We start from the raw sequence: 24,675 nt of genomic DNA on the forward strand, positions 1-24,675 counted from the left end.
GGTCTCCCGGCAGCATCCGGGGGGCCTGGGACTTATCTGGCCCTGGACACTTTCTCCTCCAGGGAGTGGGGTGCCCCCTGCCCTTGGCCTTGGCCCTGCTGGGGCTCTGACGGGGGCAGGCGCCTTTCTCGGCCCCACTGGCCTTCTCATCCAAAAATGTTCACCTGTTCATCAGAAATAAAACTTCAGCATTTTGCAGTCTGTGTCCTGGCTGCTCTATTCAACTGCAGGGAGTGTGGGCCCCTCCCTGTTCTGACCCATCTCCCCCCTGAGCCACAGGGAGAGAGACCCTCATCCCCTTCCCCCTGAGAGGTCCAGGGCAGAGCAGACAGGGGCTTCTGAAGCCCGCCAAGGCCCACAGCACAAATGGCTTCTCAGTGTAGCCAGAGGCTGAAGAGGGATCAGGAGATGGCCCTCTTTCCATCACGAGCTGCAGAAATTTGGCCCTGGTTTGGCCGCAGGGTCTTGGGATGGGCAGAACCATGACTTTTCAAGAAGGGGGAGTTAGAGGGGCAGAGCTCTCCCCTGAGAGAAGAGGGGGTCTGAACATGCAGAGGAAAGAGAGAACTTTGGAGCTGGAAGGGCACTGGGAATCCCATGGCCAGACCTTCCTCCCCAAGCGGGAATCCTCCCCCAGCTTCCAGCAGAGCATTGCACAGGGTGGGGAGCCCACTACCTCAGCAAATAGCCTATTCAGGAAGTGCCCTTCCTTCACCGGAGGATGGATTGTGCCTTTCTGGGATCTTCAGTGCCCTCAAAGGAGGGTCCAAGGGGAATGCGCTTGCCCCAGGTGCAGAGCCAGGACTGGCCTCCCCTCCGATCTCCTCCTCCCTCTCCGTGCCACCCTGGCTATTCCCCTGCTTTCCCCTCTGTAGCTCGCCGACCCTCAGCAGAGCCCGTCCTCAGGGCTGGACAGTCCTCTGGTGCTGGAAGGGCAGGGGCCCACCCGGATGTGGGGGCCAAAGCTTCCCAGTTTCACCAGACCAATCTTTAAATGGCGTATCCCACGGGCATAGGAAAGCCTGACCCCTGGGGGGGGGCAGGGCATTGTCCGAAGTCAGGGAGACTCAGAGGGAAGGTCTGGGAGAATTCTCAAGCCTCTGGGCAGCTCCTTTGCATAAAGAGGCTTGGTCAGTGGGAGGCAGTGAAAATGAGGAAGGGCAGCGCCTGGGTTTTCTGCAAGGCTCCCACTGGCCGCCAGAGGGCATCGAGCCCACAATTGACAGGAACCAGCGGGCCAGGGCAGGCTCGGCTGCCTACCCTTTGTTAAGGAGGATTGCTGTGTCCCATAGGCCTCTGGGGGGCACGGGTGCCCAGCTAGGGCGTCATCAGGATGATGGTCTGAGACCTGTGGGTAGCAACAACACCTCCTCGTCAGCCCTGTCCCTCTGCCCCCCACCCCGGGGGGCTTTAGAAACTCTCCTCGGCTTTGGGGGCGGCAGCAGGACAGGCAGGGACAAACAAGGCACAAACCGCAGGTCTCAGTTGGCACAGTCTGTGCCCGCTCCGCGGCTCCCAGCCCCTGCTGCACGGGAGGTCAGTGGGAGCTCTGATGAGAACGCAGGAGTGACCCCTTGGAAGGGCCAGGAGGCTGCCCAGGTTACTGGCCTGCCCAGTGGGGGGAGAGGGGAGGAGGAGGAAGCCTCGGTCTCCAGCCCAGACCTGGGCCACAAGATGCGCCATCTGCAGGGGGAAAGACCCGGATGTCTGCCTGCCTCTGCCTGGGACAAATGCTGAGCCAGGGGACACAGATCGGGCTGGGGGAGGGACTCTGCTGCTGCTGCTGCTGGGACTCGGCAGGGGCTTCTGGGGAACTTGTGCGAATAAATGAATGGTCCAGGCAGCAGGAACCCCCGGGGCTTTAAGCACCAAAGGGGTTTTCGTTAATTCTTTGGGTTGGAAATCCTTCTCAAAAGAGGGTTTGAGGGGATGTGATAAAGCTCTAGAGGAAGAGGTCTGTCTTTCCTGGGTAGGATAGGACTCAAAGCCTGACCCACAGTAGGAGGCGGGGCTTGCTCAGTTTCCTCTTCTATAAGATAAGGACTTGAGCCTGCTTCTTCCTGTTGTCTTCCTGAGCATCACCTTGAGGTCACCAAAGGGACCAAAACGATTTTGTCCCAGCAGGGAGTAACACCAGGCTGTTGTGCATTGAGTTCCTTTGGGTTAATTTTGCAGTCTGTCTCCTCCCTCCTTGGCGACCCTCCCCCTGCTGCCTGGAGCTGTCCATCAGCTGGCCACGGCTCATCCGTCATGGGCTAGGAAACCAGATGACCAGGCTGGGCAGCATCGTGCTTAAAAGAGGAGTCAAAGAGCCTCCTTTTTTCCTGAATCACAAGGGGTTCTTTGCCTGCCTTCTCCCAGTGTCCCCTTCCCTCCAGCCCCAGACTAAAGGGCAGAAGGGGCCTGATGAGCAAGACCCTTCCCCGTTGCAGGGCTCTGATTCCTTATCTGTAAACTGAGGGGGTTGCACTGATTCCTGAAGCCCATGAAATCTTGGGCTTGTATTCACTGGGAACCATGGGTGCCCCGGATGCCCAGGCAATGGCTGGGGAATGGCCAGTTCAGATTCTGTGGGCTCGGCCATCATCTTTGTCAGAGGGACGCAGGCCCTGGTGGCCCAGCCAGGGATGGATGGGGTCCTGAGCCCCCGCTGGCTGTTCCCGGCCTCAGTGGCCGTCCTAGGGCACTGCTCTTCACCTGTGGCTTGGCAGCCTTCCATGCCTCAGGAACAAGACAGCTGAGGCTTAGCCCAGAGTCTTCCAGCAATCCGAAGGCTCTTGTGGTCCTGGGGAGAACTCACCCCTCTCCTCAGGCGGGCAGTCTACAATTAATTAGGACATGAGGCCTCTGAGTGCCAGGGCATGTGCTGGAAGGTACAAGTAATCTCCCTTCTCCCTGCCCAGTTTGGCCCCACGCAGAGGAGATCCAGTGTTGCTGTCACCTTCTCTGTCTCCCCAGACTGTGGGCAGAGGGGGAGCCCCGTGCCCCCTTGGGGTATGTGCCAAAGAGCCTGGGCAAAGGTGGCACCCACCCCTGGGGGGCCACGGGTGGGGAGGGGCTCCATTTCTGGGTGGCCGGGCCCCCTCCTACTGTTTGCATTGGCCTCTTGTCAGCTGGGAAGAGTTGGGCCCAGCCCTGGACCCACACAAAGACCTGATTGATCGGGGAGTAATTGGATCAAGGTAATTCCTTGAGAGGGCCCCCACATCCCCCCAGCTCAGCTCGGCCTGCCAGCCGAGGATTACGCAAGCTGGACTTGCGGGAAACGGAGACAAATCCAGGGCTCCCCACCCCCTCCTCGCTCCATCCAAATGGCTTTAGCCCTGCCTGCCACAGGAACCTGGCTCCCTCCTCCCCTCCATCCCCATGGCTCCACAGGTCGGTCAAAGGGGCAGCCTCAGCAAAGTGGCCTCTGCCTGCCCCCAACCCTCCCTCCCGGGCCTTCCCTGCACCCTCGAATTCCATGGTGAAAGCTGCCGCCATGGGCTGGACCTCGGTCTCTAAGGCCATGTGGGACCTGGGACAGCGGTTTGATGTGGGACCTGGGACAGGGGTTTGATGTAAAGGCTGGGTTGGGCTTTAATCTCCACCGATGGGGGGTGAGACTCTGGTCCTCGCTTCTGCCCTTTGTCCACCAACAGGATTGGACCAGATTGTCTGTGGGAAGCCGATCTTAGTGAACCCTCCTAGGATTAGTCTGGACGCCTGCATGAGGGAGAGGGTGGCCTGAGGCTTAGGAGGCTCTGAGTGGGAGCTGAATGAGGTAACTGTGTCAGAGACAGACAACCATGATTTTAGGGTGGAAAGGAACCTTCCTGGGGAAACAATCAAATCCAACCACTCCACATTTTACAGATGGGGAAACTGAGGCCCAGAGCCCTCAGAGCTCTCTCCCTGGGCTCACTGCCCCCAGACTGGTGGGGGTGGGAGCCCTCCTGGCTTTAGTCCTTGGACCAGCTCCCAGATTCTTGGCCAGACGTTCCCCCTGGCCTCCTTCTAGGGTCAAGCAGTCTCTCCCATCTTGCTCCGAGACTTGGCTGGCCAGATGTAGACTGCTGTCCTTCTCGTGGCCCAGGTGATCCAGGAAATAGCTCCACAAACTCATCAGCTCTCCTGGAGCAAGAGGCAGGAAGTGAAAAAGGAGACCCAGTGGGTTTGTTCAGCGGTGGAAAGGTGATCTGGGCTCACGCAGTCGCTTCTCTTGACCCCTAAGGCTGGGCAGCTGGCCCAAGCCCTGCCAGGGAGGATTTCCTGAAAGGTTAGCCACACGATTACCTCTGAGTCACAAAGGGACCCATGGAGCAGCTTCCCAGGCGAAGTTACCAAGGAATTGGAGGGGAAGTAGGGTGAAATCTTCTTTCTGTAGGAACCCAAACGCTGAACCCACGTACAGGGAGGGAGAGAGGAGCAAGAAGGGAGGATTCCTTGGAGGGACACAGCTCACCCCTGGAAGATAGAGGTGGAGGCTGAGTGCTGAGTGGGACCTCTCAGCCCCAGCCCATTCAGGGGACAAATCAGATGAAGCGATCTGACACCAGGAGACAGGTGTGATAGCCGAGGGCAGCCTGGGCTAGGCAGGAATGATTTCTTGGGCCTCAGGGGCACTTCCAGCTTAGATGGAAGCCAAAGGGGATTTGTACAGAGACATCCTTCCATTTCTTTTTTCCATTGTTCATATTCATCTGTCCATCCTTCCCTCCATCCATCTTTCCCTCTCTCTTTTTCTTTTCTTTTCCTTTATCCTTCCATACTTTCTTCTGTCCATCCATTTCTCCCTCTACCCATTCATGCAACCATCTTTTTTCATTCATCTGTTCATCCATCTATCTATCCCTCCATGCACACACCTCTTTAGCTCCATCCATCATTTTACCCATCTCTCCTGCCATCTTTCCATCCTTCCTTCTCCCTCCATCTTTTCCCCATACCTGGTTCCCTTTAACTATCTAATTTTCTATTATATGTCCCTTCCTCTTTCTGTGTGTCCATCTTTCCAATTATTCATCCTCCTCTTCATACATTCATCTGTATATCCTCTATCCTCTATCCATGCATTTCTCTATCTCTTTGTCTTTTCCTCCAGCCAGCCATCTCCTTCATCCAGCTGGCTAATCCTCATATCTCTCAACCCCACATCTGTCCATCTTTTGTCTATTTATTTCTCCTCCCTCCATTCCTAACTTCAACCATCTAGCCAACCATTCTTCTATTTCTCTTTTTCTCCAGTCATGACTTCCTCCTTCCATCCATCTTTCCCTTCCTTTCACTTACCATCCATCCATCCATCCATCCATCCATCCATCCATATATTTCTGTATATGTCTATCCCTCCATCCTTCCTTCCAACACTCTTCCTCCCTCTCCCTCTCTCTTCCTCCATCAATGAAGATATTAGCTTACATTTATATAATGCTTTGAACTTTATAAATCACTCCTCTATTGGAAGTTTCTTGAGGACAGAGACCATATTTTTCTCTTTTGGAATCCCTAGGGTTTATCACAATGCCTGGCACATAGCTGTTGCTTTAAAAATATCTACATATTGATTGATTAATCTGACTTTCAAGGTACCCATATTTCCATTGCATTTCATCCATTTCCTCCATTCATCCACATCTGTATCCATCTTATTCCCCTCCATTCATCCATTCCTCTATTTCCTCATTCAGTGATTCAGCTGTTGTTGTTTATGTCAAAAAGGATCATGACATGAGGGAGTTGATGCAATGATATACAACTTAGGAAAGTTACAATGGTGATTGGAAGGATCAAGACATAAACTCAGAAGTTTCACCCCCTCAAAAAAAAAAGCTGCATGCAAAGATTCAAAGCAAAATGTGAATTGGTCACAGTTCTCCTCTCCCCACCCCCAATCCCTGAAGAGTTCAAAAAAGATTTTGAAATCAGATAAAACAGATAAAGGAAACTTTGCAGAAGGAAATGAGAGTGCTGAAAGAAAATTGTGAAAAGAAAGTCAATAGTTCGGTAAAGGAGATAGAAAAAATACTGAAGAAATTAATACTGTAAAAAAAAGAGGAAAAAGAAAAGAAAAAAAAACTAATACTGTAAAAAACAGAACTGGTCAAATGAATATTTTTAAAAGGCACAAAACCCCACTGAAGGAAATTCCTTAAAATGCAGAATTGGCCAAATAGAAAATGATATTAAAAATTCACTGAAGAAAATAATTTAAAAAGTAAATTGGCCAAATGAAAAAGGAGGAACTAAAGTTTGCTATAGGAGTTATTGACCAAATGACCAAAAACCTCTACCAAAAATAAAACAAAAAAATCAATATATTCCAATCTGTATTCAGAGTCCATCAGTAATTTCTTTGGAAGTGAATAACATTTTTCATCATAAGTCCTTCAGAACTGTCTTGGATCATTCTATTTCTGCGAATAGCTGTCATTCACAGTTGTTCATTGTACAATATTGCTATTACTATGTACGGTATTCTCCTGTTTCTGCTCACTTTGCTTTGCATCAGTTCATGATTTCAGGTTTTCCAAAAACTGTCCTGCTCATTATTTCTTATAGCACAATAGTATTTCATTATAACCACATACCACAAATTGTTCAGCCCTTCCCCAATTCGTGATTGTATCCTCAATTTCCAATCCCTTTTCCCCACAAAAAGAACTACTATAAATATTGTTATATTTATAGGTCTTTTCTTTTATCTTTTTTTGGGCTACATCTCAAGTAGGGGTAGTTCTGAGTCAAAAAGTATGTGCAGTTTTATACTCCTTTGCTCTCTAGAATGATTGGAGCAGTTCACAATTCCACAATTCCACAATGCACCCCATTGTCTCCCCCATTAGACTTTAAGCTCTTTCAGAGCAGGGATGGTATATTAGCCTCTTTAGTACAGTCCCTGGGGTATAGTAGATGCTCAATAAATGTCAGTTGAATGACTGACTACTGGTTTTAAGAGAGTGCTAGCTAGAGACAGGGCAGGGTCTGAGTAGAAGTAGTCCCTAGAGTGGGCAAGGATGGCTTAAAAAATAAAGCACATGAGAGATGGGGGAAAACTGAGGCCCAAGGAGAAGAGGCTCATCCAAACGCCCATGGGTAGTTTATGCAGAAGTTGGAATTTTAGCCCTAGCTCAGGGATTGCACTCACCTACCTATCGTACACACACGGAGCCTCAGGGAGCAGGCAGGACCAAAGCTGGGCCTTTGAAGAGGACTCTCTGGACATTTTGAGCCACCACTGGGTCAGGCTTGCTTTCGTCCCTGTCAACACCCACCCCTGCCTACTGGCATTGTGCTTAGCCAGACCAGGAGAACTGGGAAAGAGGCATTGCCTGACAGTAAGTGCTTGATGATTGACTGCTTGATTGATGGTGGGAGCCCCAGGAGATGCCTCAGCTCAGCTCCAGTCACGGCCAAAGACCCTTTCTCAATTTTCTTTGTTTTTGGACCTCAAGTTGCTTAAGAGGAAACTGAAGACTATCAACCCCATGTCCCTCCACCCACTTCCTCCTCCCTCTCAGCTGGTCAATATTAGCCAAAGATTGTGTCCACAGGCTACACCCCTGAAACAAAACCACCAAGTGGTGAAATCCTCCTGACGAGTCATGGCTCCCAACCCCACTCTGAAATGCAATCATGGATCCCGTAAACCTTTTCCCTGTTTCCTGTTGGAGGCCAAGTGGCTACCGGACACCAGGAGCCAAGACAGCATGCCTGCCTTAAAGATCCCAAACTCTCCCTGCAGATCTGCTGCAGAGCCCCTTGCAAACACTAAGGCCGGACACTCTGAGACCATTCAGAGGGGCCAAGCCTGCCCCGTCTCTGCCCAGAGGGGGAGGCACCCGCCACTCACCTCCCTGCACCTGGTTCTCTGTATATTTCTAACAGCTCTGCCATTCTTAGAAAGAACAGTTATCACATGACCCTCCCCTCACAATTGCTAGGACTATTTAATCTAGAACAACCATCTCTGGCCACTGCTCCCCTGTATATATTCCCTCCTCCTATTAGAATGTGAGCTCCTTGAGAGCCAAGGGACTGTCTTATTTTTCTATTTGTGCTCAGGGCTTGACAAATAGTAGGACTTAGTAAATTCTCCCCCTTCCTTCCTTCCTTCCTTCCTTCCTTCCTTCCTTCCTTCCTTCCTTCCTTCCTTCCTTCCTTCCTTCCTTCCTTCTTCCTTCCTTCCTTCTGCCGTGGAAAACCAAGAAGCAGAAACTTTCTCTGGCTGGGACTACTGCCCAGCATCACTCAGTGCTGTAAAACTACTCAGCCAGAAAACTGAGGAATAGAAGCTGACGTGTGTGTAGATCCACTGGATCTAAGGGAAAAGGATCATGTGGTACTTAGGGGTCATCAGTGACTTAAGCCAGTAAAACATGAAGTTCACAGCATGAGACAAAGTTGGTAGTTTTGAGGCCCAGCCCCCAGGGAAACCATAATCAAAGAGGAAGGATTCAGAAAGTGACATGATTTCGTTGTCACCTCCATTTGAATCTGTTTTTTATTTGTGATCCCTGGACCTATTACTATTTTTATTGAACTATAGTTTGTAACAGATATAATTACTTATGTCTTTTTACATTTGTTTACAACATTTTTTGTCCTAATGCAAAAATCAAGTTTTTTTAAAGTTCCATGTGATTATTCAAAATATGTAGATCCTTTAATAGTTCCATTTAGAAAATGCCATGTCTTAGCTCTAATTCTCCAGAAATTTGTTCAGTTAATACTTTTCTCTTTTGTGTATCTTTCTGATAGATTTGTCCCAAAGTAAAAGAGAAATTTTAAAATCTTCTGCCACTGTTGTATTATTGTCTGGCTTCTTGTATTTCAGTGAATTTTTTCTTTTATGAGTTTATATGCTAAAGCATTTGGGGAATATATTTACTACTTTTATTGGTCTGTTGTGTATGATTTCTTTCAGCATAACGTAGTTTTTTGTTTATCTGTTTTCATGCTGTGATGTTTTCTTTTGTCTAATAAGATGATTGCAACTCCTACAGTTTTAAATTTATCTGATGCATAGTAAATAATTTTCATTCTATGCATGTCTTTGTTTTTTTATGTGTTTCTCATAAGCAACAGGCTGCAGATTTTGAGTTTTTAAAATGTAATTTGTCATTATTTTTCATTTTAGCAGATTGCTTAATCCAGTAATATTTAAAGTTATGAGATTTAGGTTTATATTTCTCTGCTTCTGTTTTTAAGAGTTTTTTCAAAATTAAGATTTTCCCAGTTCCTCTATAAAGATAATATTTGGTCTCTATTAGCTTAATCTGCTTTAAGACAATCTTTTCTTCCACTGAATTTTCTAACCATCAAATATTCCCCTTCCCCCAATTTAAGAGTTCAATTAGTTCTTTTGTTTATTCCTTTTTTATCTAGCTATTTAATTCCGCCCCCATTTTTTCTTTCAGTTATATAATCAAGTAAAATATTCTTTCCTCTCCATCCTTCCAACTCATTTTTGTTAGTTTTAAGTTTTTCTTTTTCTCTGTCTTTTTTAAACAAACATTTCTTTTTCTTCATTATTTTTCTTTTTAAAAAATCTATTTTAGATTTTTATTCTTTGGTTCATGATCCTAATACTTATTTATTCCTTCTTTAGATTTTATATTCCTCATGGAATTAGAATTTCTAAGGTATCTATTTTGGACTTACTTCTTTAAATAATTTCTACATTACTGTCTTATGCATTTTGCCCCGGCCCTTTTTTTCTTATTCTTAGAAATACCAGTTGCTGCAGGAAGGTAATAGGGAGGACATTGTTCCCATGGTGGGAATTCTCAATTATCCCTGCTTGTGATGTCCATTAATCATCTTTGCCCTCCCCATGGTAACTTCCCTCTTCCCTATTTGTGAAAAAATCTGACTCCTTTCTGGCTCCAGGACTTCCCAATCTTCAAGTGCCACTTGTCCCAAGGACTATGATTCCCATTCCCATGAGGGATAAGTGATCTTTTTAATCATCAAATCCTTAGAGATTTTCTCTATTGTAACGGGAAGGGATCAAACATTTAGTGCCTATCATATGCAAATATACAAAAATTATCTCTTGATCCTTATAATAACCATGGTAAGTAGGCATTATTATCTCCATTTTACAGAGGCAGACAGAAATGAAGCAACTTGAGAAGGGTTACATACAATGAGTATCTGAGGTTATCTTTGTTTTAAGGTCTTCCTGATTCCAAACCCAGAATCCACCTAGGAACTATTGTGACGGACGGAACTTTTTCTCCAAGAAAGCATTCTTCAGTGGGCCTCTCCCATCACTGAAATAAAAAGACCTCTTCCCCATGCCCCATCTCAATCCCACCTTTTCCCTCCTTACCCTTTCTTCTGTGAACCTTCTTCTTCCGGAAAGGCTTTAGGAGTTATTTGCTCTTCACTGTTAACCTCTGATTAGGACACATCATGTATTCCTCTCTAGCTTTTTCATTTTCCCCTTTTATGACCCTTCTCATCTGCTACTTAGTCCCACAGAAAAGCTTTAATTCACCTGTAGGAGAATGTTGTGAGGTTTGAACCATAGTGTATCAGGTCTGTTTCTCCACCATAGAGGCTTCGGTGTGACTTCTGCTTTTATTCTTGTGTACATTTTTAAAAAATCTTTAATCTGGATGGTGATTATGTTTTTCCTTTTGTGGGTGGTGGTCTTGGTTGCTGTATTTGCTTTTTTTTCTCATGTTTCTATTGTCTAGGATGTTTGAAAAGCAAATCCTATTTTCAGGCTTAGTTTTCTATGGGAAAAAGTCAAAAGTAATCTGGCAAAAACTGGACTTTTAGCAAAACTTTACACCATGTTCCACAATACATTCTACATGAGTGGACACACAACTTTAATAGTAGAGATCATTGTATTAAAGAAAAAAAAGTAGAAGAGGAGCAGTGATATAAGTCTCACAGCTGTGGGGAGGAGATGTATTCTGACCCAAATAAGTAATAAAGGTAATTACAAAAGAGAAAAGCAGTAACATTAATTACATAAAACTGGAAAAAATGTGCATAAAATTTCCCTGATAAGGATTTGATATATAAGTTTTATAAGCCATCAGCCATTCCCCAACAGATAAGTCGTCAAAGGATATGAACAAAGCATTCTCTAAAGAAGAATTGAAGAGTATTAGCCACCATAAGAAAGAATGATCCACATCACTAATATTTAAGGAAATGCACAAACAGCCCTGAGGTTTCACCCTAAACCCTGCCAATTGGCAAAAAATTTAAATGATGGGAATGGTCAGTGCCGGAGAGAGTATATGAAGACAGAAAATTAATACATTATTGGCAGAATTGTGAATCAGTACAATTATTTTGGAAAGCCATTTGGAAACCTGCAAAAAATGTGACTAAAATATCCATATCTTTTGATGTAGAGATTCTACTAGTCTTTGAAAAGAAGAAAAGCTCCATATATACCAACATATTTATAGCAGCTCTATTTGCAATAATAAAAAATTAAAATAAAATAGATGCCTATTGTTTGGGGAATGACATTATGGTACAGAAATATAATGCAGTGATGTAATGCTGTAAGAAATTATATGTGTGATGTAATGCTGTAAGATATTATATGTGTGATGGATACAGAGAAACCTAAGAAGAGCTACATGAACAGGTGCAGAAGGGTGGAGTGGGAGAATATCAATGCAGCAGCAAGACTTGAGAATGATTGGAAGACACAAGGATGCCTAAAATGAAAGCTCATCCATCAGGGGCCCAGAGGTTGGAGGTAGCATAGCTTTGGGATGCCAGAAAGGGCTAAGCCCAAGGAAAAATCAGTCAAGGGGCAAAACTCCAGGACTGACTCCATCTTGAAGAGAAGGTCCTTGCACGTGTTCCAAGAGGCAGAAAAGGTGTGGAAAAGGGAGTCCAGAAAGTGGGCTCTGCTCGCCCTTCCCCACACCATATGCTATGGGAAAGAGTGGACCAATAGTAGTAATCAACATACAACCTGGAGTAGAGAGAGACACGTGAGGGACCAGAGTGGATCCACACAGCCCCAGTCAGATACAGAAAGAACCAGAAAGGAAGCAGCTCGAAAGGACAGGAGTCCTTAGGCCGGAAAGGGAATGCTCGCTATGGCCTCCACAAAGACCTTCCAGGAAATGCTCATGCTTCCCCCCTGTCATCTTTATTCTCTGCCTCCATTGTGCTCTGCCTCTCCCGAGAAGCCCTGTGTGGATGTGAGACTTTGGCGGTTGTTCTTTATACCAGCTTTTCAAACTATACCATCTCAGTAAATACCTTGTTAAATGCTAATTGGGGTCGCTGGCTGGTAACAGGAAACACAGTGACTTAAGTATCATGAGTGACAGTTAGAAGCCACAAACCTTTAAGACCTACCCCGAGAAGACTGCCGAGAGATAGCTGCTGCTCTCTGGGGACCAGGCCCAGTCAGAATTGGGAGAGGAAATCTTGAAGGGGATGTCACGCTGTGGCAAGATTTCATAGGCAAAAAATGTGATCTTGGGCTGAATGGAAGTAACATTCTGTTCCGACCAGATCTGAAATACTGAATTCAGTTCTGGACACCCCAGTTAGCAAACTAAAGTGTCCAGGGAGGAGCACCCAGGTTAGGGAAGGGCCTTGGGGACATGCCATATGAGGATCCATTAAAGGACCCAAAATGTTCAACTGGGAAAAGAGAAGACTTGGGGGCACATGAGGACTGGGCTTCAGTGTCTGAAGGGCTGTCATGTAGAGGCGGGTCAGATATCTTCTGCTATGCTCAAGGGGGCAGGAGTTGGAGCAAGAAGTGGACATTTCCAACAGGTAAATTTGGGCTTGATGCTGGAGCTGTCCAAACACAGAATCAGCCGCCCCAGGAAGTAATGAGCTTGTCATCATGGAAGGCCTCCAAACAAAGGCTGGATAAGCACTTTTGAGGGGCATCGGAAGGAGAGAGCTCCATCAGATGTGACCAGGAGGTCCTATTCCAGCAAATTCTGCAGCTCTTAGTGCTCAGAGCATCTAGCCGTCTCAAGGGTGGAGCCCTAGTCCTGTGGATATGGCACCATCTCCATCGCTTTCCCCATCACTGGGACGATAATGGAGGACCAGTTGAGATCAGGACAGGACACAACTCATGAGTGAGTCTCCTGATTCCCAACATTATCCATTCATTTCTCTTTTCCTTATGGCTCAGGTCCCACTTGTAGAAAGTGGGGAGTGGACCCGATGTGCTCAGAAGGCTTTGGACATTCAAAGGGAGCATGGGGAGATTCCAGGAGGGCACGAGAAGGGCTGCCTTTGGTCTGCTCTCTGACCCTAGTTCTCTCCTCTCTCTTGTCTGTAGTCCAGAAAGAGAAGCAGGCAGGGCCCGGTGCCCTCTTCCCACCTCGGGCTATTATCTGATCTGGAGCAGACTAAAGCCAGACGTGAGTAGAGGTTACATGAGTGAGCGCCTTCCTGAGTGCACATGACCCGTATGGATGCTGTGCGTACGCAGGAAAAATGTCAATAATCTCTTTCCTGGAGAGAAGGGAGGAGCCTGTTTGTCCACTGACACTTTTTAATCTCTGGGCTAACGATTAGGGAGGAAGATTCTCGGACACTTGATCCATATTTGCTCTAGGGGAGGAAGGATCCTAGAATCTCTGGCTCAGAACTAGACGGGACCTTGGGCAGCATCCAGACTAGCACCTTCCCTTGAAGCTGAATTTGGAAGGGACTTATCCAGGGTCATGCAGGGCATAAGGAGGGGGTGAAGCCATGAGGCAGACCCACTTTCCTTAGGTGAAGGACAGGGCAGGAAACCTGCAAATTTCTATGATTTTTATTCTGGTCCTAAATAAAGATGAGAGTGGCATTTGGCTCAGGTGTCTTCATCCCTCCACAGTCAGTCTAGGCTTTTCAGCAAGCTTTAATAAGGATAAGCTTGTAAGGAGCTGCTGGGTGCTGGGGCGCTGCTTAGGAAAGAGGGAGATCTGCTCTCCGGGCCCTGCCTTCAAGGAGTTAATGGGGACCCAGAATAAAGCGGTTCAAAAGAATCTGGCTGACCGAGGGGGTCGGGGGGGGGGGCTTCCTGGACCCTCAGAGGCGGAGCTGCGGAAGGAGGCTGTCACAGGCACAGATGAGCCCCTGGGCAGAGACCCAGAGCCCAGCCAGAGAGAAGGAAGTGTAGGGAAATAACTACAGGTCAGCTGGATTGAGACCTAGAGTGTCTTGTCTGGAAAAGGCCTGGCAAGTGGGTCTGAAGATCTATCCCAACACGTCCCGACTGATGCTCAGTGGTCAGCGAGTGCACTCCAGACCCCCCCCCCGCAGCCTCTTCTTGAAGCCTTCCAGTGAATGGGAAGTTTCATTTCCCACAAGGGAAATTTCACTTTGGGAAGACGGGTCAGCCGTGTCCTGCCCCAGGACCTTCCGTGGGAGTGGGAGGTCGGACAGCAGGAAAACCGAAGGTGGAATGAACCACTGGGGGAGGCGAGGGCGCCCCTTTTGGGGAAGGACGAAAGCAAATGGTGGCTCTCAAGGGGCAGCTCTGAGATTTCAGGAGCCTATGAGTGAAGGAAGGTCGGAGGCAAACCACCAAGGGCCCCAAGTGCCAGGCTGGATCCTGGAGGCGATGAGGAGCCCCTGAAGGCTCGGAGCATGGGCAGCCCTGCCTGGTCCCAGCCCCAAAGCCTCATCCCCAAGGCCACGGAGAGCGGCGGTGTCTGGGTTCCAAGAAATGCCGTTAGTCTTGTTCCCAGTCTCTGGGGCTTAGGACGTGTTTACCTTAGAGCCTGCCCAGGCTTAGCATGTCAGGAAGACAAGGGAACTGAGCCTGACAAGTTTGTTCTCCACTCAAAGGCCGGAGAGGGTTTCTCCTCCCAAGGTGTAGATTATTGGCAAAGAGGGAGCCCAGACTACGAGCAGGATGCCAACTTTCCTCCCTCTTCCCTTTCTTTCCTGTTCTCTGTTCTCTGAACTGTGAAGATGTAAACCTTGGTGAGCAAACACGCCGTGTGATCCATCCACACACACACATCATCAGCACACATCCGGGATGTCTCAATCGGGACCCTGGCACACAATGGGGCTGAGTGTTTGAACCCATCCTGGGCACCCACCCCTGCCCCAGCGCAGCGGGCCCCGCTCCCCGCACCGAGTGACCAAACGTGCTCCAGGCGGGCAGGACCCCGACTCTGGCAATCAGTCAACAAGCATTTATCGGGGACCCACGTGCCGCGCACTGTGCTAAGCATCAGTCAGGGACCGTGAGAAGGAAGTGACCGCACCAGGGCTGTAGGGATCAGTGTCTCAGAAGTCCCCCAATGCCGGCTTCAACCCAAATAGCAGGCCTCTGAACTGGTCTGGGGGATGCATTGGGGGTCAAAGGGCAGAGGAACTGCAATATCACAAAGGTTCAGAAGTCTGGACAGGGGTCAAGCAAGGAGAGAGAGAGAGAGAGAGAGAGAGAGAGAGAGAGAGAGAGAGAGAGAGACAGTAGATAGAGAAGCAGAGCAGATCAGAAAGAGATAGAGAGAGGAGAGAGAGAGAACAGAGAGAGACAAGAGAAGTAAGATGAGAGGTAGAGATCAGAAGCAGAGATGATACAGACAGAGACAGAGAATAGACAGAGACAGGAGAGTAACAAAAGAGCAGAGATATAAGAGGAGACAGAGAATGAATAGAATGAAAAAATTTCAAGAGAGAGAGAGTAGAAGAGAGAAGACAGAGAGACAAGAATGAGAGGCAGAGACAGAGAGACAGACAGAGACAGAGACAGACAGAGACAGAGACAGAGAAGAAGAGGGAAAGAGACAGAGAAGAGAGACAAGAGAGGTGGAGAGAGATGAGAGAGAGAGTATCAAATAAAATAGAGAGGCAGAGATAATAACAGAGAGCAGATGTCAAGTAACAGAGCATGGACAGAGAGAGAGAGAGAGAGAGAGAGAGAGAGAGAGAGAGAGAGAGAGAGAGAGTTAGTTCATCCCCAATAGACAGTCATCTGCTTGCTTTAAGAGCCCTGGGGGTAGGAGTTTTCTCAGCTGGACTTTCCACTTTGGGAATTTCTTCCCCAGCTCATAGAGGGAGGATGACACCTCTTAGCCCCAATCCTGCCAGGCCCAGGGCAGACAGTGTCCTTGCTCCTTGTGCCACACTAGAGCTGATTTTGTGCCAGGCTGGGGGGGTGCCCGTGCAATTGTGTGCTTGGCTCTGCCGGGGGAGCCAGAAGGATAGCTGGGCCCTGTTTGGGAGCTTCTCTTGTTCTCAAGAAAGGCCAGGAACCCCCAGCTCCCTAAAATATCCAGAAAGGTCGATGTATGACAGGCTCTTGGGGGGGGGGATGCCAAGAGGAGGCGTGTGTGGCGGGATGGTCTCAGGGATGCTGTGGCCCCGGGCAGGTTTTATGTCTATAGGCAGAGAGGGAAGACGTCCAGGGGCAGATGGAGCTTGGGCCACACTTCGAAAGGGACCAGGGAAAAGCTTGATAGGACAGTACAGACTCTTGAGAACAAAAATAGGCAATTATCCTCCCGACATGCCCAGGACTCTGTGTGTCAGAAATGGAGTTCAGGAGGTCCTGACCTCAGGTTTCTGTCCCAGGTATTGTGCTGGCTCTCAGGCAGCCTGTCCTGACACATCCCGTGGTCGATGCTTCTTGAGCTTAAGGTCCACTGATACCACCAGATCTTTTTCAAATAAACTTCCGTGCTTGTCTTACATTGGAGGTGACTTTTGAAACCCAAGCCCCAAACTCTGCACACACCCAGACCCCTTCGACTTTAAGTTCTTAGAATTATCCTAATGTCTAGACACATCCTTTTGGATCTTGACTCTGCTCCCTTTTCCAGCTGGGTGACGTCAGCAAAGGTGGAAAGCAACCCCTCTCCTTTATCCGGTTCCTTCCTAAAACTGTTCCACATCCCAGGGCCCAGCCCAGAGCCGTGGGCCCCCACTAGAGACCCTCTTCTGCGCTGTCAGTGGTTGTTCTTTGGTCTGGCCAATTCTGAATCCTCCGGCTAAATGTCCTTCAGCCCACTTTCCTCCCATCTCTTCCACAAAAAATTAATGAGAGATTTTTAACAACTTTTTAAAACAAAAGTCTCAGTAAAGAGTGTCTCCAGCGTTTCTCTAATCTATGTCTCGTAATGCTGCTGTCAAAAAAGAAAATGCGGCGAGTCTGGCATGAGCTGTTCTGGCTGAAGGCAGGCTGGGTCTCAGACATCACTGCTGCTGTTTCTGATGTTCACCGACCGTCTCTCTGATTAATGGCCAGAACCAATGTCAGGTTCATTGTTAGGGCTTATTAACCCTCCCTTTTTTGGAGGGGTGGGTAACATAGGTGGGTTTGGCAGGGATGAAAGAAGGCTAAATGAAAAGCTCTGTCCTTCTGCAGCTCTGAAGCTATTACCTCTTTTCTCACACTAAAAGATTTCTCTCCCTCTCTTCCTCCTTTCTTTGATTCTCTCCTCCCTCCCTCCCTCCTTCTCTTCCTTCCTCCCTCCCTCCCTCTCTCCTTCCTTCCCTCCCACCCTCCCTTCCTTCCTTCCTTCCTTCCTTCCTTCCTTCCTTCCTTCCTTCCTTTTCCTTCCTTCTTCCTCCCTCCCTCCCTTCCTTCTTCCCTTCCTTCCTCCCTCCCTCCCTTCCTTCCTTCTTCCCTCCCTCCCTCCCTTCCTTCCTTCTTCTTTTCTTTCCTCCCCTTCCTTCTTTAGTTCCCTGCAAGGGGCTTAGTTGAGGCGGGGGACAGGGGTGAGGAATTCTGCTAATATGTACCAAGCTGTCCCCCGTGGGCTTTCCCCCCTTTCTCTGGGGCCCTGGGGGTTCCAAGGCCGGACTTCTGGGAACTGTTAAGCCCCCCCAGGCCCTTTACCTTGGGTCCAAGCACGGGCCTTCCTCCCAGGGGGCCCCCCCCAGTGCTGCTGTCCGTCCAAAGCCCCACCTCCCAGACCCTGGCATGGGAGCTGGAGGGGAACCAGTTTGGCTCTGCTATATAAATTCCTGCTGATTGTGGCGGAGCCTTGCCTGCCCATCACCCTTCTTGGGCCATTGTGTCACAGGTGACACTCAGCATGGGCACAGGGTGGGGGCTTCGGGGCCTGCTCCAGACCCTGGCGATTGCAGTCTGCATAACACAGCGGGCAGGTAAGGACCCCCCCCCAGTCATCTTCTTATCTCTGAACAGGGTCCCCAGAGGCTCTCCAAGGCTGGGGACTCTCAACCTTTGCCCTGGTGAGAAGCCTCTTAGAGCTTTTCCCTGAATATCTGAAGCTGGACCGTGGCTGCCCATGTTCCAAGGCTCCTGACCTAGCAAAGCCCATTGGGAAAGGAAAAGATGGAGGCAACAAGACCAGAGGGCACCCCCCCCTTAGGAAACAAGTTCTGGACTGGACTAGGGACAGGCACAGTGCCTGGGTCTCCTGGGCCTGGGGGAGAGTCCTTGGGTAGGCAGATGGCCCCTGGAGGGCCAGGAAGGAAGGCGATTGCCAACGGATTCCCAAAGCCCAAAGGCAGGAGGGCCCAGGAAACCTCCCAATCCCCCTGGCCTTACTTACTTCAACAAAAACTCGGTGCCCAGGCGCCCAGTCAGGCTAAATTTTCAGGAAAGCGGAGAAAAAGGAAGGGAAGGAGAAAGGAAGAAAAGGGAGGAGAAAGGGAAAGGGGAAAGGAAAAAAAGGAAAGAAAAAGGGGAGGGGAAGGAAAGAAAAAGGGGGGGAAACACTGAGCAAAAGGTGCCTTCAGGGGCAGCTCAGGATCAACCTTCTGGAGGCAGGGGCTCCTCCCACCTTCCTTCTTCCTTTGGAAACTGAGGAAGATATGGGGAATCCTGGGATGAGACCAGCTGAGAGGGAAGAGTAGGAGTGAGGAGAGGCATCAGGCATACACCAGACACCTCAGGATTCAATCCAGTGCTCCTGGGCCCCAGGGAGGCAAGAATTGGGTCAGCTGGAAACAAAAAGCTCTGGCTCCCGGGGAGAAGAGGAAGGCCTTCTTTCTTCTCTCTGAATCTCTATTTCTCTTAATGTCTGTTTCTCTGTTTCTCTCTCTCTGTCTCTGTCTCTCCGTGTCTCTCTGTCTCTGTGTCTCTCTCTGTCTCGTCTCTCTGTGTATGTGTCTCTCTATCTCTGTCTCTCACTGTCTTTATCTCTCTCTGATCTGTCTCTGTCTCTTTCTGCTTCTCTCTCTGGCTGTCTCTCTGTCTCCCTATCCATTTCTGTCTCCCATTCTCCTCCTCCCCTCCCTACCCCTCCTTGTAGGGAATACCAGTAGTAAGGACAATAGCAGCCTCATGATTTCAGGTTCCCCGGGTGCTTTCCTCTGAATCACTCTAAAAGGGAGGCCCCGGCAGAGCTCTTGTCCCCACTTCACAGAAGGGACTGCCGAGGTTCAGACCAGAGGCTCTCTCCTGTTACTGCCAGAGCAAGTTCATCAGTTAGGTTGGGGGAAGAGGTCACTGTGTACTGGAAAGCACAGAGATCTCAAGACACTGTCTGCCTTTGGCCACAGCCTTCAAGGCTTTTGGGGTCCCACAGCCTGGGAAAATTCCACAGGAAGTTCCAGAGCAGCCCGTCCCCTCTCTCCCACCAGGCTTGGGGAGCTGGAGCAAAGCCTGGAGCTGGAGCCAGAGACCATGGGTCACTCAGGCCGAGGTGGGGAGTCGCCTGGCAATGGGAGGGTCACTGAGTCTCAGGCCAGATCATGGCGGCTCTGCAGCTCCAGGGAAGGGTCTGGCCCCTGCTGGTCTCAGCCACTGCCTTGAGGGACCTAGCAATAATGGCTCGGGTTAGCAAGTCCGGGGGGAGGGGGGGACACAAGAAATTGGGGCCTCGGAGAGGCCGAAAGACTGGCCCAGCGTCTCAGAGCCGGCTCCTCAGCTCCGGGAACTTGGGGCCTTCGTGCCCTCGGGCGATGGGATGGAGCTGGGCTGCCACAGGGCAAGGCTCAGCATCACGTCCTGGGGGGGAGGGTCTTGTCCCCGAGGGACAGACTTAGAAGAGCCAACAGCGTGAAAAGGGAGGGGGGGGGGCGCGCTCCTGGCCCTTCCGCTAAACCTCCAGCCCGCCAGGGGACGCCCAGCAGAGCGCTCGGCGCTGGGCTCGAAGGGGCCGCCACCTCTGCGGGCCGCGCGGACAGACGGACGGGGCGGGGAGTCCAGGTCCTCGAGGTCCGGGGTCTCCCCGCGCCCAGCGGACCCGCCCCTCCCAGCCCAGCTACTTCCCAGAAGGCGCGGCGCCTTTATCTGCAGAGCCGGGCTTCACGGCAGCCTTCGACACTGTAAAGGCGGCCCGGGCGCGGGGGTCCCCTGTGGGGTCGGCCTTGGCGAGGCGGGTCCGCCTGTGCCACGGAAGCAGAAGCAGGCGCCCGCGGACACTCGCGGGCCCGGGCCTCGCGCACGTGGCCACGTCCAGCCTGGAAGGAGGCTCTCTCTCGCAGCTCTTGCTCCTCTGTCCAGGGTGCTGCTATCCGTCCCTCCGGCCGCAAGCTCCGGGCCTCCGAGGCGCGTCTACCGCCCTCCCCGTGTCCAATTCTCGGGGCTTCTCCCCCCCAGGGGAGCCTCGGAGCACCTCCTGTCTGGGCCCTGGCAGTGGCTCCTCACCAGCCTCCCTGCCTCTCCTCTCCGTCCCCTCCCGAGGCTGCTGCAGCCTCACCGCCCGCAGCTCCCCCTTTCTCACTACCTGCCAGAGAAGCTGGCCACGGTTTCCCACCTCAGCGCCTTTGCCTGAGCCATCCTCCCATTCCCGGCACGCCCTTCCCTGCTCAGCTCTACGCCTGGGAGGTCTCAGACCCCCACCCTCGGCTGCCAGCAGCTCCCGGGCCACCCACGGCTTTCTTTTTGGTCCCCAGAGCCCAGCACGGGGCGCGTGCTTGGCGGTGACTCACTTGGATCGATCGGGTTGACTTGAATCTTGCCCCCAAAGCGTTGGGCCGCGGGGAGGGAGGGGCCCCATTAGCGCCGTGGGTTTTTTGTTTGTCTTCCCAGAGTCCCAGGAGCTGAACATCGATTATGGCGCCTACCACCAGCCCGACTACGGTAAGGGGCGTCCGGCCGCCCAGGGGCTGCGTCCGCTTCCCCATCCAGGGGCTGGGAGCAACGGGAAGGGCGGGGCTCCTTCGTGCCTGGGCTCCTTAGGCTGGTTCCCACGAGAGAGGGAGGGGGCTCGCACCCCCACCGACACACAGCCCCAGGAGGTCGGCGGCTCAGGCCCTGTTCCCGGGGACTAGGAAACCCAGGCTTAGGAGACTTTCCCTTCCCGGGACTAACAAGGGGCATCATGGGCTTTCACCTTATGCCAGAGGGGGAAGGGAAGGGATTAAGTGTTTAGGCAGCACCCACCGTGTGCTAAGTACTGTGCCAAATACTTCAGCTCTAACTAGGGCAGTGCTATTATCCCCATTTAGAATCGGGGAATGAGGCAAAGGAGGTTAAGTGACTTAAGCCACTGGAGTGTGTTTGAGGCCCAGGGCTCTAACCATTGTCCTACCCAAGTGCCTAAGCACCCAGGCATAAAAAAGAAAGTCAAAAAAAGTCAAAGGTCTCCCCCATGATAGATCAGCAAAGCCCAAAGCCTCGGGCAGCCCCTGGACGGGAGAAAGACAAGGGAAAGAAAGCTCACTGCTTGTAACTTGGGGTACATCGACCAAAAGCCTGAATCCATGGAACCCCCAAGGCAAGGACGAGCTTTAGCCAGAGCATGGGCCAGGTGACCTTGGAGCAGAGGAAGGCCTGCTTTAAGTGTATGGGGGGTGGGGGGGGTCAGAGAAGAAATTTCCTCCTCTGAGAAGCTGTCACTGGCCTTGAAGGTGCAAGTCAGGGCAGACCATTGTCTTTTGGTTGGGTTTGCCCAATGTGGGCATCAAGGGTCCCAACCCTAAAGGGTAGATATTGGCAAGGAACCCGGGGCTTCCCCCCAGTGTCTGACTCACACTCACGTAGAGGAGCAGCACTTTCTCTCTTCCAGACCCTTCTGGCCTAGCCCCGTATCTCCAAGGGGTCCCAGTTCTTTGCATTTCCTCGTGGGCACCGAGGAAGAATCACAAAATCCGAGGACCATAGATTTGGTGACTTACGGTCACAGAGGCCTCATTTAATCAGGGAGAAATTGGGCCAAGCAGTGTCAGTGTCAGGGGGAGATTTGAATAGAGTCTCCCCCGTTTTGAGGCTGGCACACACATCAGCGCCCAGTTAGCGTCCCAGGGCCCCTTAGGACCAACCCAGTGGCTTCTTCTCCCAATTCCTCAGAATACTCAGTAGCCCTGCCTGAGCTCCATCCCACCTTTGGAATGACCTTCTTCCCCACGGGCACCATCACACCCTATGCAAGTGGTAAGTCTGCCCTGTCCCCAAAGCATTCAGAAATCCCATCCTGGCTCAGGAGTGGGGAGAGGCAGCCAAGAAGCCCAGGCTGGGCAGAGCCTGCTGGGGGTGTCCTAGGGTTTGTCTGGGGCCCTCTTCTCTCCCTCTCCCTCTCTGACTCTGAACCTCAAATCATTCACTTATTTGTAATCCCGCCTTCATCTGTTCCATGGATCTTTTTCTGTTTTCATCGACAATGTTTAATGATGACTGTTGACAGCATAAGTTGGGGGTCCCTGAGGGTTCTCTGACTGAGCATCATCAATGAGAACAAGCCCCTGCTGTGCAGAGCCCAGAACTTGGGCCTTTAAGGAGGCCCTCAGGGAGCTCACAGTCCAGGAGAGCTATGACCTATGCTACCGCATTGTGGGCTTGGCCGGTGTCTATCATTGGGCAAGACTGGAGTTTCTCTGGGGACGACCTGGGGTGTGGGAGGCTGCAGGCCTGGTGGTCTTGGGGGGAGGGGGAGACCAGTTCTCTGATTCAGCCCTTCTCCTTGGTCCACAGTCCTGAACCCTTCACACAATGGCCAAGTGTGCAGCACGTGGGGCAACTCCCATTACAAGACCTTCGATGGGGACATCTTCCAGTTTCCGGGCCTGTGTAACTACGTCTTTGCCTCGCATTGCCAAACTGCTTATGAAGATTTCAATATTCAGATCCGGCGCTCCCTGGTCGGGGAGACCTCCACCATCAGCCGCATCCTCCTCAAGACAGAAGGGATGGTCTTAGAGCTGTCTCCCAACGCCGTCTTCATCAACGGGCAGCGGTGAGCCCCGGAAGTCGCCCCGTTCCCATTTTGTGGCCCGGCCCCTGTTTATCTACCTTCCATTGTGGTGTTTCCCGTGGATAGCCACAGCCCTGACTTCCAGAACTGGAGGAGGCAGGGACCCCTGGCCAGGCCTTATTTACAGAGGCAGAAACGAAGATTCACATAAACTGAGGAAACCCCCCTGGCTCCCTGATACAGAAGATAACACTGCTCTGATCCTTGTGGCTTTTCCATCGGATAGACCCCGAATTCGGCATATAATTTAGCAAGAGCTGCATGAGGGCCATCTGTCTGTAGCTAGGGGCTGCCACAGTGCACAGAGTGCCCACTTGGGAGTCCCGAGTTCAAATCTCGGGCACTCCAGCACTGACTATGTGATCTTGGGCAAGTCACTTAACTGTAGAATGGAGGTCATCATTGAACCTCCCACCAGGGCTTTTGTGAGGATCGAATGAGATCCTATTCTTAATGTGACTTATCAGCCTTAAAGCATTGCATAAACACTTGCTGCCACTGTTGTTCTTATGGGAACAAAAACAAGCCCAGCTGTCACATGCCCAGACTTTTGAGGCAGGGCAGTCGCAAAGGCTCCCCTTTCTGAGCTGGGGAGGGGCGGCAGAGACCCACTTGTGGAACCAGACAGGAGGCCATGCGGCCTGTGCTGGTCTGCTAAGTCCAGGGGTGACCTGAGGTTGACAATCAGTGCAGTCACTGGGAGGAAACTCAGTGGGGCTGGGCGTAGGGACAGTCCTTTCAGCCCTGAGCTCCCTAGCTGGGAGCCCCTTCCTGGACAGCCCGCCACCTGGCAGGAGTCCCAAAGTCCTGCTTTTTGAGGCGAAAGCCTTTCTCTCTTGACCACGCTCTTTGCAGGGAACAACTGCCCTTCAGCCAGGCTGGGTTCACCGTGGAGGCAAGTAGCACCTACATCAAGGTCAGCATGAGGATGATTCTAACCTTCCTGTGGAATGGTGATGACAGTGCCTTGGTAAGAACAGGCCTCCCTCTCCCAGCTTGGGGCCCCGGGAACCAACCCTCCCTCTCCTCATCCCCTCCTGATCCCCAGCCACGGAGCCTTCCTCTTCTTGGCAGAGCTGCCATGGCCCTTTCCCCAACAGAACCAGCTTTTGGCGGGGGGGTAGGGGGGAGAGCCCTTTACAAGAAGCCACATGAAGGGTTGTCCGGTCCCCAAGGCTTCTGTGCAAGGAGGGACGGCTCTCCTCACTTAGCCAGTACATCCTGGCATTCAGTTCAGAGGTGACTGCTGCCCCCTGCTGCTAACTCAGCCATTCCTTAAGCACGTCCTCAGCCCTACTACGGGCCGGACCCTGCTCTGGGTCCATGTTCTCAGCCCTGCTATGGGCTGGACCCTGCTCTGGGTTCTGGGGGCAAAAAGAAGAAACGCCAAATGTGGTCCTGCCCGCAGGGAGCTCACGCTATTGGAGAAGTGACCTTGAGAATAGGATCCACACTCACAGTCCAGTTTAAGTAACAGGGAGCACACAAACATGTCCATGTGCATCCAAGCACACAGCACACGTGTGGGTACATGTCTAGGCACATGCACACCGCAGTTCCTGGCAAGGAGGAGGTCCTGAGCATCCTAGCACTGGAGGGATCTTGCAGGATCTGAGCT

General features: G+C 51.0%; 1 protein-coding gene across 1 annotated transcript in view; it reads left to right on the top strand.

The window, feature by feature from the left end:
* The first annotated feature begins 3,592 nt into the window (after positions 1 to 3,592).
* The window catches only part of LOC100918502 (mucin-5B), a 63,751-nt gene continuing 42,668 nt past the window's right edge, over positions 3,593 to 24,675 (top strand). Inside the window, exons 1-7 of the mRNA XM_031943591.1 lie at positions 3,593 to 3,721; positions 17,976 to 18,060; positions 19,982 to 20,809; positions 20,897 to 20,947; positions 22,157 to 22,240; positions 22,778 to 23,039; positions 23,913 to 24,027. Coding sequence (XP_031799451.1) covers positions 3,593 to 3,721; positions 17,976 to 18,060; positions 19,982 to 20,809; positions 20,897 to 20,947; positions 22,157 to 22,240; positions 22,778 to 23,039; positions 23,913 to 24,027 — 1,554 coding nt within the window. The remainder of the gene's footprint in view (positions 3,722 to 17,975; positions 18,061 to 19,981; positions 20,810 to 20,896; positions 20,948 to 22,156; positions 22,241 to 22,777; positions 23,040 to 23,912; positions 24,028 to 24,675) is intronic.

This window comes from Sarcophilus harrisii, chromosome 6 (genome assembly GCF_902635505.1).
Source record: "Sarcophilus harrisii chromosome 6, mSarHar1.11, whole genome shotgun sequence".
NCBI lineage: Eukaryota > Metazoa > Chordata > Mammalia > Dasyuromorphia > Dasyuridae > Sarcophilus > Sarcophilus harrisii.